The sequence below is a fragment of the Mirounga angustirostris genome, unplaced genomic scaffold (genome assembly GCF_029215605.1).
Source record: "Mirounga angustirostris isolate CCGP_5_RB_7025 unplaced genomic scaffold, mMirAng1.0.hap1 SCAF_5, whole genome shotgun sequence".
NCBI lineage: Eukaryota > Metazoa > Chordata > Mammalia > Carnivora > Phocidae > Mirounga > Mirounga angustirostris.
The window spans coordinates 117,686,330-117,704,951 of NW_026991713.1; the positions used below are offsets into that span (position 1 = coordinate 117,686,330).

At 40.6% G+C, this 18,622-nt stretch overlaps 2 protein-coding genes across 2 annotated transcripts in view; both read left to right on the top strand.

The window, feature by feature from the left end:
• The first annotated feature begins 1,297 nt into the window (after window positions 1-1,297).
• The window catches only part of LOC129045737 (ankyrin repeat domain-containing protein 26-like), a 116,697-nt gene continuing 99,372 nt past the window's right edge, over window positions 1,298-18,622 (top strand). The window contains 8 exon segments of the mRNA XM_064590299.1: window positions 1,298-1,447; window positions 1,491-1,810; window positions 4,615-4,706; window positions 4,709-4,728; window positions 4,886-5,059; window positions 7,304-7,410; window positions 8,860-8,997; window positions 11,173-11,272. Coding sequence (XP_064446369.1) covers window positions 1,298-1,447; window positions 1,491-1,810; window positions 4,615-4,706; window positions 4,709-4,728; window positions 4,886-5,059; window positions 7,304-7,410; window positions 8,860-8,997; window positions 11,173-11,272 — 1,101 coding nt within the window.
• Window positions 11,327-18,622, top strand: part of LOC135364490 (ankyrin repeat domain-containing protein 26-like) — a 34,659-nt gene continuing 27,363 nt past the window's right edge. Inside the window, exon 1 of the mRNA XM_064591961.1 lies at window positions 11,327-13,129. Within this exon, the coding sequence (XP_064448031.1) occupies window positions 12,951-13,129 (179 nt within the window). The 5' untranslated portion in view covers window positions 11,327-12,950. The remainder of the gene's footprint in view (window positions 13,130-18,622) is intronic.

Below are 18,622 nucleotides of genomic sequence, written 5' to 3' on the forward strand. Positions count from 1 at the left end.
ATGATTATAACCTTTTGGAAATGCAGCTTGCATTTTCATGGTCTTTTTTCTTTTAAACATCATTATCATTCTTACTAATGAAATTTATTTCAGAGCTGCAAGTGTTTTGTTAAATAAAAAGTGAGTCACTTCAAAATCTAAATAACTATAATTATGCTTGGTATTAAAAGAAAAATTAACCCAAAATCTCAGTCCCTTCAAAGTGAACTTTGAATTACCCTATGTTAGAAATGGAAAGTTGTGTTTGCTTTTCATTTGGATTTTGTGAATATGAACATGTTGTTACAGGATTTACAGATGACTTTATTTAACTCAATAGAAAAATTATTTTAGAGCTCATTGTATTGGTTTTACAACCAAATTATATTCTTGAAGTGATTTTATTAAAATTACCTACAGTTTTCTAATAACTTTTAAGCTGTATATGGTCTTCATTGAAGAAGTTAATAGAGGGAGTTCGCTATACAATATCCTCGCCTCTTTTTTTTTATAATTTTAAATTTTGATCTAATTTCAAACTTACAGAAATGTTACTGGAATAATGCAAGGAACTCCCATATACCCTTGGTCCACATTCATCATCCCATTTTTTAATTGCCCACCTCCCTTTCCCTTTTCTCTTCTCCTTCCCTCTCCCTCTCTCCTTCCTTCTCCCTGGATGTATACATGTCTTTGTGCAGATGCATGTTTTTATTTTTCTTGGATAGACTTCTATGATTGAAATTGCTGGGTCATGTAGTAATTTTCTGTTTACCTTTTAAAGAACCTGATGAACTGCATCATTCTCTACGTCTTCTATAGTATATTCTCTTTTTTACGATTTTAATTATTAGAGAGAGAGAACAAGCAGGAGGAGCATCAGGCAGAGGCAGAGGGAGAAGCAGGCTTCCTGCTGAGCCGGGAGCCCAACCTGGGGCTCGATTCCAGGACCCCGGGATCATCCCCTGGGGAAGGCAGAAGCCCAACCACCTGAGCCACCCCGGAGCCCCTGAAAACGACTTTCTATTGCTGCATCTGCTCAATTGCATGGAGACCGTCTGGGGCCCAGAGGGATATGGAAGAGGAATAAACTGAGGGAGAGCTTTTTTTAGGCAAGTTTTCTGGGGGATGAGGCATTCAGCATCCTGAAGTTTCATGCTCTCTAGCCCCAGTAGTATAGGAAGAGTGCCTTTCCCCACCGGCGAGTCTAACTTCTGCAAAGGTTCAGAAACGCTCAGCCAACTCTCGCCAATGTTTGAAGGGGAACCCAGCCGGCTCACAAGCGATCGCTGAGATTTGAGAGACTTGGACCTCGCACATGCGCTTTGGGCACCCTTGGCCGCCCGCCCTCTGCGCGCAGGCCCAGCGACGCCGGTTTGTGAGGCGCGCAAGCGCATTTGTGTTTGGCATCGTTGCTTGGTTACATTATGCTGCGCTCAAAGATTCCAAACCTGGGAATTTCGCTACTGTGATGTAGTGGCGAGGCGGGTTTGGCTTATCTCTAGCGCTAGTGTTGGGCTCTAGAGGCGGTGAAAAGCGGAGGGGAAGGGGAAGTGTTTGTGAAGCCTCCAGGCTTTGCGGTGAAGAAGTTTTTTAGCTTCGGGAGTAAGAAGGGCGGGTCGTCCTTTCGCGTTACCAGCTCGCTGAGGGACGGCCCGGGCATCCTGCGTGAGAGGAGAATTGGAACCAGCAGCTTCGGGTGGGGGTACAACATCCGAGACAAAGATCTCAGAAAGATCCACAAAGTTGCCAGCATGGGCCACGTAAGGAAACTGCAGGAGATTCTACTTTCCGGGAAACACGGCGTGGACGAAAGAGACCAGATGAACAGGTAATAGGGACTTGGAGGCCGGCTGCCGGAGACGGCGGGGAGGAGGTGGGGCGGACCGGGAGAAGCGCGCACCTTCCCGGGCTCCGCCTGTGGAGCGGAGCCCCCCTGTCACCGAGGGCGCTTTGCGGTCTTCCCTCCTGAGGCCCCCAGCAGGGGTGTAGCGCCCAGGCCGGCTGTCGGAGCACGAAAACGAAAGCTTCAGCTGCCTTTGGACCCACTCATAATTCCCCGGGTAGACCACTTTACAGACAGGGTTTTGTTTTTGTTTTTTTTAAGATTTTATTTATTTATTTATTTGACAGAGAGAGAGAGAGACAGCGAGAGAGGGAACACAAGCAGGGGGAGTGGGAGAGGGAGAAGCAGGCTCCCTGCTGGGCAGGGAGCCCGATGCAGGGCTCGATCTCAGGACCCTGGGAACATGACCTGAGATGAAGGCAAGCACTTAACTGACTGAGCCACCCAGGTGCCCCTCTTACTTTCTATTTAAAAAAAATTGGGGACTGCGGGTGGGGATTGGTATCTTCTGACAACGTTTAACCTCTTCAGAAGTAAAGGGAATGTTTTTACCTGTACTTGTCGATTTTATTCATACATTAAATATATACATTTTTTTGTTGTGTGTAGCTTTATTACATATAGGTGATTATAGATTAATCATTTTATTTTAGTTACATCCTTACGAAAATAAATAATATAAATGATACTGTAAAAGTATATAAAATTTTAGTTGTGTCCTTATGAAAAAAATCAAAAATAGGAAATATAAATGATTATTGCAATTTCAGATGTATTGCTTTACTTTATAAAAGTTTTCTTTAAAAATACTGAACTCTGGGGTGCCTGGGTGGCATAATCGGTTGAGCATCAGAGTGTTGAATTCGGCGTGGGTCGTGATCTCGGGGTTGGGGGGTGGAGCCCCATGTCGGGCTCCCTGCTTGGTGGGGAGACTGCTTGAGATTCTCTCCCTCTCCCTCTGCCCTTCCCCCCGCTTGCGCATACTCTCTCTTTTTCTCTAAAAGAAATAAATCTTTAAAAAATATTGAGCTCTCCCACTGTATTTATCTACTCTTTCAATCCATTTATTTATCAAATAGAATCTGAACACATGTAATGTAGGAGACATACTCTATCCAGAATCTTTTCATTCTTAAAGACTTCATGTTGCCCAGTATTAGTAAGATGAGAAATTCTATCTATCTATCTATCTATCTATCTATCTATCTATCTATCTATCTATCTATCTATTTATTTATTTTAAAGATTTTATTTTTAAGTAATCTCTATACCCAACATGGGGCTTGAATTTATATCATTGAGACTAAGGTTGCATGTTCTACTCATTGAACCGGCCAGGTACTACTAAGATGAGAAATTTTATTTTATTTTTTTAATTTTAAGAAAAGATTGATTTATTTGAGAGAGAGTGAATGGGAGTGGCTGGGGAGGGAGAAGGGAGGGTTAGAGGGAGAGAGAGGATCTCAAGCTGACTCCACGCTGAGCACGGAGCCCGACATGGGGCTCGATCTCAAGATCTGGAGATCATGACCTGAGCCAAAACCAAGAGTCGGACACCCAACCAACTAGCCACCGAAGTGCCCCTAAGATGAGCAATTTTAAATTGAAGTATTAGGACTTAATCTCAGTTAAAGCTTTTCCTCTTTCCTTTCAAACGAAAACATTTCTGAAGATAGGAAATTGTAAAAGTTAACCTTTACTTGTCCTTTTGAAATTTATAATAGTATTAAATACTACTATTGATAATTGGTAGTACTTGATTTTCATGTGATTTATAAATCGAAATATTTAATAAAATGAGCTGTCCCTGTTTATTTAAATCCTGAGTTTCCTTTGGCTTAGTTTCTTGAAAATCAGAGTAAGAATTACTTAAAAAACATTCTCCGTTATTTTAGTCCTCTTTTCCCATAATGCTTTCAGGAACTAAAATTTATTTAAATGCCAGGCATATGACTAGAACTGCAATAGACCTGTTGTGTATATCATTATTTCATGTAATGTAAGGCACCATAGATTGTCTGATGCCCCAGTATTTTCTGTACCAATAAGAAATTGCAAAACAATTCTGCCAATTAGAGTTGTAAGACATTTTGAATTATAAATTGCATTCCAATGTCAGAGATATTAAAAGGTGACAAAATGAGCATCTTAGAATCACTGAAATATAGTATTCTTGCGAATCCTTAAAACATATCTACAAAGTAGGCATAATTGTATCACTTTACCTAATTGGATGTTGTCTTTGTAAAATAGTAGTAATAGTAATAGTTATAATAATATTATGTAACAAACTTTGCATAGATCCTCATTTAAGCATCACGCCGAGGTCTTGTGAGATAACTAGTCTTTATTTATTATTATTATTTTTTAGTAATCTCTATACCCAACGTGGGGCTCGAATTCACAACCCTCAAGATCAAGAGTCACATGATCTTCAAACTGAGCTGGGCAGGGGACCCGAGATAACTATTTTTATCCCCATTTTGTTGATGAGGAAATTGAGGATAAGGCTAAGTAGGTGATAACTGTTAAGTGACAGAGTTAAAGTAGGAGTCAAACCCAAGTTAAGCTGAATCCTGAGGTCATGCTCTACCTACTCAGATAGGCTGCTCTTTATTAGTGTGGTGAAGAATCACTAATAAATATTGTACTTTCTTCAAAAGAAAACTAAATCCTGGTTTTGGAGTCACAGGAATAAGATGCTATTTAACATTTACAATTACATGAATTAATTGCATGTTTTGAAATAGTGCACTATAATTTCCTAAAAAGTTCTTTCACTTTCATAGGACTGCTCTTCATTTGGCCTGTGCCACTGGCCATCCAGATGTCGTTGCTGTCCTAGTGGAGAGGAAATGCCAGCTTGACCTCTTTGATAAAGATTTAGGACTGCTCTGATGAAGGTATGTGGAAGCAGCTGTGTCTGTCTGAGATGGATTTGATTTAATTACTTAGAATGAAAACTTATTGCATTTAAACATAACTAATTGGTGAAACCTGTGGCATGTTTACTTTAAATTCCCAGAATTGACACTCTGTTTCTTGGTATAATACTGACAGGCTGTACAATGTCAGGATGAGAGATGTGTGACTATTCTTCTAGAACACGGTGCTGATCCAAATCTTACGGACATTGCTGGCAATACTGCTCTCCACTATGCCGCCCTTGGTTCGAATACATCAATAGCAGAGAAGCTGCTTCTACACCATGCAAATATTGAAGTGAGAAACAAGGTGCAGATCAAGTGTATTTATAGAGTATTTGAAATAATATATATATGTATACATAAATTTTTTTAGCCACAAATCATTTTATTTACATATTTATTTATATGTGTAATAAATACATATACTGAATTCTATACATCAGGTCCTGTCATCCTGGAAACAACTCCAAAGCCAGGGCAGGGAGGGCTAGAGAAAGGTGATGCCCATGGAGAGGGCGAAGTTCTGTCTCCCAGCCCCGCTTCCACCCCAGAAAGAAAATCTTCCCATTAGTGCTTGGGAGTGGATGGTGGGCTCAGAGCCCACAAAGGATTGAAGGCCTAGAGGGGAGTGGAGGTGGTGGAGGCTGGGTGCTGTGCAGGGGCTTAGGAAATGGGTGCTGCTGGGAATGGGTGGGAGACCCTGACCCAGTGGGGTAACTTGGGTGAGTGCAAGTGGGAGGAGAAAGCAGCAGATTGCAGGCCCTGGGCACTCGAGGCCCCAAGGTTCTGAAAATGTGAGCAAAGGGATCAGGTCATGACATCCTACAGGGGCATTTACTTGTGCTTGTAGCCACTCTTCCCGCCACGTACCACATTGGGGTCTCCCATTTCAGAGAGTAGTTCCTGCTCAGCCTTGTGTAGTTCCTCAGTGGGGTGGTAGCTGTACATGGGGAGTAGTTGATGACCACGCACACCAGTCCACCTTCTGTTTCTGTGACATGCATTATTTCTATCACTGCCCTTACAGAAACACTGTTGGTTGACAGGTAGGGTCAGTTTTTCATATTTGGAAGCTCCTGCATTCCCTGAATGAAAATATTTTGAAATAACTTAATTGTCTAAGATTTCACTTTAATGATACTTTTTTTTTTTTTTTAAGATTTTATTTACTTGAGAGAGACGGAGAACAAACATGAGTATGGAGGAAGGGCAGAGGGAGAGGGAGAAACAGGGGAGCCTGATGCAGGGGTGGATCCCAGGACCCCGGGGGTCATGACCTGAGCCAAAGACAGACGCTTAACTGACTGAGCCACCCAGTTGCCCCAAAGCCACTCTTTTAATTCCGAGTCCATCTCCTCAGTGACCCATTTGGATCAAGAGTGCCTTATGTTGCCATCTGGGATCCTGATACCATTGACAGAAGAGAATCAAGCATGTTTATGTAACCTGGAGAAAACCTTCATTTTTTTTTTTTTTAATGATTTTATTTATTTATTTGACGGAGAGACGGCGAGAGAGGGAACACAAGCAGGGGGAGCGGGAGAGGGAGAAGCAGGCTTCCGCCGAGCAGGATGTGGGGCTCGATCCCAGGACCCTGGGATCATGGCCTGAGCTGAAGGCAGACGCTTAACGACTGAGCCACCCAGGCACCCCGAAAATCTTCATTTTTATTGGAAAGCTCTCAAAACTATATCCCCAAAACTCTAATTTCTCAAATGTTAATGTTTGCCACAAAAAGTATTGTCAAATGGGGATAAGCAAATTTAAACAGATTTCTTTTGCTAGATATATAGTGCAATTTTGTAATATTTCTCAGACATAGATGATCATTGAATCTTTCTATTGGGGCACAGTACTTACCTTCCAGCAAAGTATATGTTCTTCGGAATGTAATTTAAAAAACACTACTCCAGAGATAATCATTTAGGTTGTTAACTCAATAAAAATACTTAAAGCATTTACTGCTATGTTTTAGATTTTGGAGATAGAGAGAAAAAAAATAATCCCTTCCCTCAAGAAGCTCTTGGTTTAGAGGGGGTGCAATAAAATAACTAGAGTATACCATAATAAATACTGTGATAGAAGCCAAGATTCTTGGAACCAGCCAATGAAGTGAGTTTTGGAGAATGACTGCAGTTAATCTGTTGAAGAGGTAGAAGAGGGCTATTTAATTTAGTTTTATTTATTTTTTAAAAAAGAATTTATTTATTTGAGAGAGAGAGAGTGGGTGAGAGAGTAGGAGCATAGGGGCAGGGCAGAGGGAGAGGCCAACTCCCCTCTGAGCAGGGAGCCTGACTTGGGGCTGGATCCCAGGACCTTGGGATCACGACCTGAGCTGACCTGAGTCCAAGGCAGATGCTTAACCGACTGAGCCACCCAGGCCCCCTGAGGAGGGCTATTTGAAAGAGAAGGAGCAGCTGGTGAAAGCACAGAAGGGTGAGAGTACTTTCTATATTATATATTTGAGTTTAGAGGATCCTTTATAAGTTTTAAAATTCAGTATGGAAATATGTAATTTTGTAAATTATAAATTGTTTTTGCACTTTTACAGGATGACCTCACACCATTTTTACTTGCTGTAAGTGAGAACAAACAGCAAATGGTGGAATTTTTAATAGAAAAAGAAGCAAATGTACATGCAGTTGATAAGTTGCAAAGGTACAGTAGTTTTGGGGGTTTTTTTAAACCTTATATTCTAGAGTGGCACAGTTACTCAAGTCAGAAAGATTAACTTAATAAGAGGATTAATTTATATAGTGAAAAATGTCAACATGTCATCAGTTAGGCAGAAAGCAATTATTCTGACGGGGCAACATGAAGAACAGTATATGGTAGAATTTATATTCCTTCATATTATTGACTGATGTCATTTGCAGGCTTTTTTTTTTTTTTTTTTGCCATATGATTTTATATTAGCTAAAGGGGTTTCATATTAGTTTTATTAGTTTTATAAAGTGTGGACTCCTAACTTTTAGTTAAATCAAATCCATCTCAGGCAGACACAGCTGCTTCCACATACCTTCATCAGAGCAGTCCTATAATCTTTATCAAAGAGGTCTTATAATCTTTATCAAAGAGGTCAAGCTGGCATTTCCTCTCCACTAGGACAGCAATGACATCTGGATTGGCCATTGCAGTCTCTTCCTGCAGCATTATTTGAACCTCTTTAACAGCTTAGAATGGTCCCAACTACCATCTGCTGGAAGAAGAGACAAGGATAACTCATCCTGAAGGTCTGGGCTAACATATGGGCTTCACGTAAGGGTTTTGAGTGTGACATAACTTTTAGTTATGTTTAAATGCAATAAGTTTTCATTCTAAGTAATTAGTATGAATACTGTTATTTTCAGCCTGCAAATAAGCTTTTTTTTTTATTTTTAAAGATTTTATTTATTTGAGAGAGAGAGAGAGCATGAGCAGGGGGAGGGGCTAGAGCAGGGAGCCAGACGTGGAGCTCGATCCCAGGACCCCGAGATCATGACTGAGCTGAAGGCAGATGCTTAACCGACTGAGCCACCCAGGCACCCCTGCAAATAGCTTTTTATACGGACCTGTCTTCTAGATGGCTTGGAAGTACACTGTATCAGATTAAGGAAGAAATGGGGAATTCTTTTTTAAAATCTTTACCATCAGATAAGTGACCTCAGCATAGTTTCTTGTTCATCAAAGGACTTTTTTTTTTTTTTAAGATTTTATTTATTTATTTGACAGAGAGAGAGACAGCCAGAGAGGGAACACAAGCAGGGGGAGTGGGAGAGGGAGAAGCAGGCTTCCCACTGGGCAGGGAGCCCGATGCGGGGCTCAATCCCAGGACCCTGGGATCATGACCTGAGCCGAAGGCAGACGCTGAACGACTGAGCCACACAGGCGCCCCTATCAAAGGACTTTAAATTAGCAACTTCTACTGTCATAGCCAAGTAGGACAAGAGGCTTCTTTTTTGTCCTTTCATTTTAGCCATGGAGGTATTTACAAAGATGAGCACTTGCACATGTTAATGGGCAATTCTGTACTGACAGGCAAGATATTAACCTGATAAAGTATATCAAATTAGCTGTTTAAATAACTCTTAAGTTCCTAAGGGTGAAGTTCTCTCTCTGTTATTTTAGAACAGCCCTCATGCTTGCTGTACATTATGATTCTGCAGATCTAGTCAGGGTTCTTCTTCAGCAAGGTATTAATATCTTTTCTGAAGATGCGTGTGGATGGACTGCAGAAGAATATTCTATTTTTAATGATCTTAAAGTGTAAGTGTTTACATTAAAATGTTAGTTATTACTAAACTTAGGTATATAATAATTTAACTGTTAGGTTTTTTTTTTTTTTGAAGATTTTATTTATTTATTTGACAGAGAGAGACACAGCGAGAGAGGGAACATAAGCAGGGGGAGTGGGAGAGGGAGAAGCAGGCTTCCGGCTGAGCAGAGAGCTTGATGTGGGGCTCGATCCCAGGACCCTGGGATCATGACCTGAGCCGAAGGCAGACGCTTAACGACTGAGCCACCCAGGCACCCCTGTTAGTTCTTATGTAACAGATGAGAGTTCATTGTTTGATTCAGGCAGTTTTGGGATGGCAGTGAGTTAGCCCACATCATTTGCCAGAAATCAAGAAAAAGGCTAGACTAGTAAGAAGTAGTAATGGGTGCAGGATTCTTTATCTCAGGACTACTGAGACCTTTATCCTTAGGGAGCCTAACTGTATCTGTTTCATTCCAAGTATAACCGTTATGCATGGGGTACAAATAATGTTATATCTGTGTTTTTTCTTTTTCTTTCTTTCTTTCTTTCTTTCTTTCTTTCTTTCTTTCTTTCTTTCTTTCTTTCTTTCTTTCTTTCTTTCTTTCTTTCTCTTTCTTTCTTTCTTTCTTTCTTTCTTTCTTTCTTTCTTTCTTTTGTAGATTTTATTTATTTGAGAGAGAGACAGAGAGAGAGCACGGGTCGGGGAGGGACAGAGGGAGAAGCAGATTCCCTGCTGAGCAGGGAGCCTGACGTGGGGCTCCATCCCAGGACCCCAAGATCGTGACCTGAGCCGAAGGCAGACGCTTAAACGACTGAGCCACCCAGGTGCCCCAACATCCTTGTTTTTTCTAACTAGTTACTTGGGTCTTGAGATGTTCAATTTAGTAGAAGACCCTATACTTTCCCTTGAGGGCTATCTCCTATACTTTCCCCCTTGAATTTTCCAAGAACCTGAGGAGTTCCCTAAGACCAAAGAGACCATCTTTTTTCACAAGTCATTTGGAAGGAAAAGACATCAACTACTACAGCATTGCCATTGAAACTGGTTCTGCAGGGCGCCTGGGTGGCTCAGTTGGTTAAGCAACTGCCTTAGGATCAGGTCATGATCCTGGAGTCCCAGGATTGAGTCCCGCATCAGGCTTCCTGCTCAGCGGGGAGTCTGCTTCTCCCTCTGACCCTCCCCCCTCTCATGTGCTCTCTCTCATTCTCTCTCTCTCAAGTAAATAAATAAATAAATAAATCTTCAAAAAGAAAAAAAGTAAGAAAGAAACTGGTTCTGCAGTCTGGTCATGATTGACCTTTGCTCCTAGGATGCCCTTGCTGATCCACATTCCTCAGTCTTCATGGTGATCCACAGTTAGACTTCAAAGTTACAACTTTTTTTTCATTTACTACATAAGCTTCTATGCTCAGCTATTCCAAAGCACCAGCACCCTGTTCTGTCATCTGGGCCTCCTGGCTTTAGCCACACACACCCTTCCCTTCACACTCAAAAGCCTTACGTGAAGCCCATATGTTAGCCCAGACCTTCAGGATGAATTATCCTTGTCTCTTCTTCCAGCAGATAGTAGTTGGGACCATTCTAAGCTGTTAAAGAGGTTCAAATAATGCTGCAGGAAGAGACTGGACTTCTCTTTCTCCTTTGTTACTAGACCTATATCCCAAGCCTGCTTTAAATCCTGTGGAGCACCTTTTCTTATTAGGTGATGAAAGGTCTCATATTGCCCTTCCCAGAGTAGTGGGCATCACCTTTCCCGAAAGGCCATGTTTTGGGTTTAATATTTCATTAAATCCTCTTAACAACCTTGTAAAATAAGGCAGTAAGATGCCTGTTTTATAGAGGAAGACTCTGAGCCCAAGAGAAGTGGCTTGTCCAAGAGGAAATAGCTGTGAGACTTAGGATTTCTGAGTTCTAGACACTTTCCGTTATGGCAAGCTAACTCTAATTTACTAATTACTAAATTACGAATTCATGACTGGTTCACCTTACTTTTTTTCTCCTTTAATTACATACTTAATAAAAAGTGTATAGAACTTACAAATGTGAAGTATATGGGGTACTTCAAGCTTTGATATTAGTTCTGATATTATTTGAAATACTCCTAAGAATTTGATATTTGGTAAATGTTTTTCATATCAGTATTAAAATAGTAACATTGTTTATCACCCTTTTTTATATGTAGCAGTCGCCAACTAATTGCCGAACATAGAGAAGAAAAACTTAACAATGATTTGCAAAGTAAGAATGCAGTTAAGACTTTTCAGAGTAAATTACTTTTGGTGGTCCTAACATAGATGAAGTCAGAGTAAGGAAGTTTTGATAATGAAAGAGCAATGGAAAAAAAAAAAACCTACTGTGTAAATTGCATATGTATTTTTTTCTTTCTTTTCTTTTCTTTTTTTTTTTTTAAGATTTTGTCCATTTATTTGACAGAGAGAGATAGTGACAGCAGAAGCAGGGGGAGTGGCAGGCAGAGGGAGAGGGAGAAGCACGTTTCCTGCCTAGCAGGGAGCCCGATGTGGGGCTTGATCCCAGGGTCTGGGATCATGAACTGAGCTGAAGGCAAACCCTTAACCACCCAGATGCCCCTATTTTTTTTTTTCTTTCTTAATTTCTTTCTTAAGAGTCTAGTATTCAGGATTATTTAAGAAGTTAATTGTAGGCATTGCTGTCATGAACAATGGGAAGAAATCAGAGGGAGACAAACCGTGAGAGAAACTGGACTCTGGGAAACAAACTGAGGGTTACAGAAGGGAGGGGGTAACCAGGTGATGAGTATTAAGGAGGACACGCGTTATGATGAGCAGTAGGTGTTACATGCAACTAATGAATTGTTGAACACTACATCAAAAACTTATGATGGACTATATGCTGGCTAACTGAACATAATAAAAAAAATTAAATAAAGTACCTCAGTATGAACAACAACAACAAAAGAAGTTAATTGTAGGTAATTTAAAATATGAGGCGGTATTGTCTGAAAAGAAATTCATTATTTTAGTCATGACCCCTAAAATCCCATATGATATCTTTGTGTAAATAAGAAAAAGAGATTTTTAAGTTAGTATGTTTTATGTTTTCTCTATAAGCATATTATAATAAATTGAACCTGTTATGAAAATGGATCTTTTAATTTTTACAAGTGGATTACATTTAGTAAATATTATTATATAGTGATTTGTCTCATTAAAAAAGGAACTATCCTCGGGGCGCCTGGGTGGCTCAGTCGGTTAAGCGGCTGCCTTCGGCCCAGGTCATGATCCCAGGGTCCTGGGATCGAGTCCCGCATCGGGCTCCCTGCTCGGTGGAGAGTCTGCTTCTCCCTCTCCGTCTGCCTGCCCCTCTGCTTACTTGTGCTCTCTCTCTATCTCTCTGTCAAATAAATAAATGAAATCTAAAAAATGAAATAGGGGGAAAAGTTTAAAAAAAAAAAAAAGGAACTCTCCTTAAAACTGGGGACTTTACAATACCTTCCTGGTATTGTAAACAAATGGCAAATAATAAGAACTGCAAAACTTAGCTAGTATGCAGCAATACCAATGAGACATTTTTTTTTTAAGGTAACTGTCTATTGGTTTTGCAATTTACTTATTTTCATTTGTTCACTTAACAAATAACTGTCAAGTGTCTTTTAGTTCCTAAGTGTTATTCTGATGTTGCAGAATGCAAACATTCAAAAAACACAATCCCTGCCCTCCAGGAATTTGTTATTATCATTGTCATTTTTATTATTTACTCTACTTTATTCAGTGCTTACTATGTGCCAGAGTCCCCTAGTGCTTATAATTACCATTGTTATTTTTTATTGGTATTTAATATGTTCCAGATACTCTGTCCATAGTGAGGAATTAGAGTTTTAGGAGAGTGGGTAGAATTTAGGGTAAGTATGCAGACTGAATAGTAAGTTTGCCAGGTAAAGTGGCAGAAGGACGATGTTTGGCAGGAGAAACATCCATCAAGATGACATGTTTTGGGGACCGGACAAGATGGCGGAGGAGTAGGAGACCTGGATTTCGTCTCCTCTCAGGAATTCAGCTGGATAGGGATCAAACCATTCTGAACACCTACAAACTCAACAGGAGATCGAAGAAAAGAAGAGCAACAACTCTCTCATCAGAAAAGCGACCACTTTCTGGAAGGTAGGACGTGCGGAGAAGTGAATCCGCGGCGATATTCGGGAGGATAGACGGCGGGGGAGGGGCCTCCGGCCGCCGCTTCTGGCAAGTGATAGAACCACGGAGCACAAAATCGGAACTTTTAAAAGTCTGCTCCGCTGAGGGACGTCACTCTGGTGGCTAAGCGGGGGGTGGAACCCTCCGGGACAGTGTGGTCTTGGGACCCTCGGGGTCACAGAAAGACCAGGGGTGCCTGAGTGCAGCAGAGCTCCCAGGTAACGGAGCAGGGAAGCCGGCTGCAGAGGCGGAGCCCAGGCGCGGGCTCTCAGCTCGGGGTGGCCATAAACCGTGATCCGCGGCACAATCGGGCCACTGCTCCTCCAGCAGGGACCCAACAAGCGGCAGATCCGGGGAGACTCACCTTCCTCCCCTGGGAGGAGCCGCGCGGGAGCGCACCGCGGGGATCTGCTGGGTTTGGAGACTCCACCCGGGGTCGGGTGCCAGAGATAGAAACATGCAGTCACAGGCTGGGTGAGCACAGAGTTCGGCCGGAGAGCGGGGAGACGGGAGTGACTGATGGCTTTTCTCTGGGGGCTCACTGAGGAGCGGGGCCCCGAGTTCTCGGCTCCTCCGGGGTGGAGATTGGGAGGCTGCCCTTTCACTCTTGTCCTCCAAAGCTGTACGGAAAGCTCGCAGGGAACAAAAGCCCCGGAGAGCAAACCCGAGCAGATTACTTAGCCGGGAGGGGGCAAGGGCGGGGCAATTCCGCCTCCGGCAGAGACATTTGGAAACCACGGCAACAGGCCCCTCCCCAGAAGATCAGCGAGAACAGCCAGCCAAGACCAAGTTTACCGATCAATGAGAACGGCAGAACTCCAGCGCTAGGGGAATACTGCACATAGAATTCACGGCTTTTTTACCATGATTCTTTAGTCTTTTAAAGTTAATTTTTTTTAACTGTCTTTTTGTCTTATTATTTCTTTTTGAATTTTTCTTTTTCCCTTTTTCAACCAACATCTTATCAATCCCTTTAAAAAAAAATTTTTTATTTTTCATTTTTAGAGTCATATTCTATCCCTTCATAGTAGTTACCCATATTTTTGGCTCATATATATAAGTTGTTCTCTCTTTAAAATTTTGAGATAGTTTCTTCTAACAGATTAAAATATACCCTAAATCTCTAGTATATGGTGCTTTCTATTCCCCGACTGATCACATCCTCTCCCCTTTTTTTTGTCTCTTCTTCTCTTTTCTTTTTTTAAATCCTCTTCTTTCTTTTTTCAAACAACTTCTTATCAATTCCTTTTATAACATTTTTTATAATTTCCATTTTTACAGTCATATTCCATCCCCTCATCATATCAACCCTTATTTTTGTACATATATAAGTTTTTCTTTCTTTAAAATTTTGGGAGGCACTTTCTCCTAAAAGACCAAAATACACCCCAAATCTAGTGTGTGGCACTGATCTATATACCATATAGATCATATTTGATCACATTCTGGTTTTCCTTTTGTTGTTGTTCTGTTTTGTTTGTTTTTGTTTTTATCTTTTTTTTTTTTCTTTTTCTTTTTTCTCTCTTTCCCTTTCTTATCCCACTGCTTCAGGTCTTTTCTGATTTGTTTAGAGTATATTTTCTGGGGATGTGGTTACTCTGCTAGCATTTTGTTCTCTCATTAATCTATTTTCCTCTGCACAAAATGACGAGACGGAAAAAATCACCTCAACAAAAAGAACAAGAGGTAGTACCAACTGCCAGGGACCTACTCAATACGGACATTAGTATGATGTCAGATCTAGAGTTCAGAATCATCACTTTAAAGATACTAGCTGGGCTTGAAAAAAATATGGACGTTATTAGAGAAACCCTTTCTGGAGAAGTAAAAGAGCTAAAATCCAACCAAGTAGAAATCAAAAAGGCTATTAATGAGGTGCAATCAAAAATGGGGGCGCTAACTGCTAGAATAAATGAGGCAGAAGAGAGAATCAGTAATATAGAAGATGAAATGATGGAAAATAAAGAAGCTGAGAAAAAGAGAGATAAACAACTACTGGATCACGAGGGCAGAATTCGAGAGATAAGCGATACCATAAGACGAAACAACATTAGAATAATTGGGATCCCAGAAGAAGAAGAAAGAGAGAGAGGGCCAGAAGGTATAATGGAGCAAATTATAGCAGAGAACTTCCCTAATTTGGGGAAAGAAACAGGCATGAAAATCCAGGAAGCACAGAGAACCCCTCTCAAAATCAATAAAAATAGGTCAACTCCCCGACATCTAATAGTAAAACTTACGAGTCTCATAGACAAAGAGAAAATCCTGAAAGCAGCTCGGGAGAAGAGATATGTAACCTACAATGGTAGAAACATTAGATTGGCAACAGACCTATCCACAGAGACCTGGCAGGCCAGAAAGGACTGGCAGGATATATTCAGAGCACTAAAGGAGAAAAATATGCAGCCAAGAATACTCTATCCAGCTAGGCTGTCATTGAAAATTGAAGGAGAGATAAAAAGCTTCCAGGACAAACAAAAACTAAAGGAATTTGCAAACACAAAACCAGCCCTACAGGAAATCTTGAAAGGGGTCCTCTAAGCAAAGAGAGAGCCTAAAAGCAACATAGACCAGAAAGGAACACAGACAATATACGGTAACAGTCACCTTACAGGCAATACAATGGCACTAAATTCCTATCTTTCAATAGTTACCCTGAATGTAAATGGGCTAAATGCCCCAATCAAAAGACACAGGCTAACAGACTGGATTAAAAAACAAGACCCATCAATATGCTGTCTGCAAGAGACTCATTTTAGAACCAAAGACACCCCCAGATTGAAAGTGAGGGGGTGGAAAACCATTTACCATGCTAATGGACACCAAAAGAAAGCTGGGGTGGCAATCCTTATATCAGACAAAGTAGATTTTAAACCAAAGACTGTAATAAGAGATGAGGAAGGACACTATATCATACTTAAAGGATCTATCCAACAAGAAGATCTAACAGTTGTAAATATCTATGCCCCTAACATGGGAGTAGCCAATTATATAAGGCAATTAATAACAAAAGCAAAGAAACACATCGACAACAATACAATAATAGTGGGGGACTTTAACATCCCCCTCACTGAAATGGACAGATCGTCTAAGCAAAAGATCAACAAGGAAATAAAGACTTTAAATGACACACTGGACCAAATGGACTTCACAGACATATTCAGAACATTCCACCCCAAAGCAACGGAATACACATTCTTCTCTAGTGCCCATGGAACATTCTCCAGAATAGATCACATCCTAGGTCATAAATCAGGTCTCAACCAGTACCAAAAGATTGGGATCATTCCCTGCCTATTTTCAGACCACAATGCTTTGAAACTAGAACTCAATCACAAGAGGAAAGTTGGAAAGAACTCAAATACATGGAGGCTAAGGAGCATCCTACTGAAGAATGAATGGGTCAACCAGGAAATTAAAGAAGAATTAAAAAAATACATGGAAACCAATGAAAATGAAAACACAACTGTTCAAAATCTTTGGGATGCAGCAAAGGCAGTCCTAAGAGGAAAGTATATAGCAATACAAGCCTTTCTCAAGAAACAAGAAAGGTCTCAAGTACACAACCTAACCCTACACCTAAAGGAGCTGGAGAAAGAACAGCAAATAAAGCCTAAACCCAGCAGGAGAAGAGAAATCATAAAGATCAGAGCAGAAATCAATGAAATAGAAACTAAAAGAACAGTAGAACAGATCAACGAAACTAGGAGCTGGTTCTTTGAAAGAATTAACAAGATTGATAAACCCCTGGCCAGACTTATCAAAAAGAGAAGAGAAATGACCCAAATCAACAAAATCATGAATGAAAGAGGAGAGATCACAACCAACGCCGAAGAAATACAAACAATTATAAGAACATATTATGAGCAACTCTATGCCAGCAAATCAGATAACCTGGAAGAGATGGATGCATTCCTAGAGATGTATCAACTACCAAAACTGAACCAGGATGAAATAGAAAACCTGAACAGACCTATAACCACTAAGGAAATTGAAGCAGTCATCAAAAATCTCCCAAAAAACAAAAGCCCAGGGCCAGATGGCTTCCCAGGGGAATTCTACCAAACATTTCAAGAAGAATTAATACCTATTCTTCTGAAACTGTTCCAAAAAATAGAAACGGAAGGAAAACTTCCAAACTCATTTTATGAGGCCAGCATTACCTTGATCCCAAAACCAGACAAAGACCCCAACAAAAAGGAGAATTACAGACCAATATCCCTGATGAACATGGATGCAAAAATTCTCACCAAAATACTAGCCAATAGGATCCAACAGTATATTAAAAGGATTATTCACCATGACCAAGTGGGATTTATCCCTGGGCTGCAAGGTTGGTTCAACATCTGCAAATCAATCAATGTGATACAATACATTAACAAAAGAAAGAACAAGAATCATATGATCCTCTCAATAGATGCAGAAAAAGCTTTTGACAAAGTACAGCATCCTTTCTTGATCAAAACTCTTCAGAGTATAGGGATAGAGGGTACATACCTCAATATCATAAAAGCCATCTATGAAAAACCCACAGCAAATATTCTCAATGGGGAAAAACTGAGAGCTTTCTCCCTAAGGTCAGGAACGCGGCAGGGATGTCCACTATCACCACTGCTATTCAACATAGTATTGGAAGTCCTAGCCACAGCAATCAGACAACAAAAAGAAATCAAAGGCATCCAAATTGGCAAAGAAGAAGTCAAACTCTCACTCTTTGCAGATGATATGATACTTTATGTGGAAAACCCAAAAGACTCCACCCCAAAACTGCTAGAACTCATACAGGAATTCAGTAAAGTGGCAGGATATAAAATTAATGCACAGAAGTCAGTGGCTTTCCTATACACCAACAACAAGACAGAAGAAAGAGAAATTAAGGAGTCCATCCCATTTACAATTGCACCCAAAACCATAAGATACCTAGGAATAAATCTAACCAAAGAGACAAAGGATCTATACTCAGAAAACTATAAAATACTCATGAAAGAAATTGAGGAAGACACAAAGAAATGGAAAAACGTTCCATGCTCATGGATTGGAAGAACAAATATTGTGAAGATGTCAATGCTACCTAGAGCAATCTACACATTCAATGCAGTCCCCATCAAAATACCATCCACTTTTTTCAAAGAAATGGAACAAATCATCCTAAAATTTGTATGGAATCAGAAAAGACCCCGCATAGCCAGAGGAATATTGAAAAAGAAAAGCAAAGCCGGCGGCATCACAATTCCGGACTTAAAGCTCTATTACAAAGCTGTCATCATCAAGACGGCATGGTACTGGCACAAAAACAGACACATAGATCAGTGGAACAGAATAGAGAGCCCAGAAATGGACCCTCAACTCTATGGTCAACTCATCTTTGACAAAGCAGGAAAGAATGTCCAATGGAAAAAAGACAGTCTCTTCAACAAATGGTGTTGGGAAAATTGGATAGCCACATGCAGAAGAATGAAA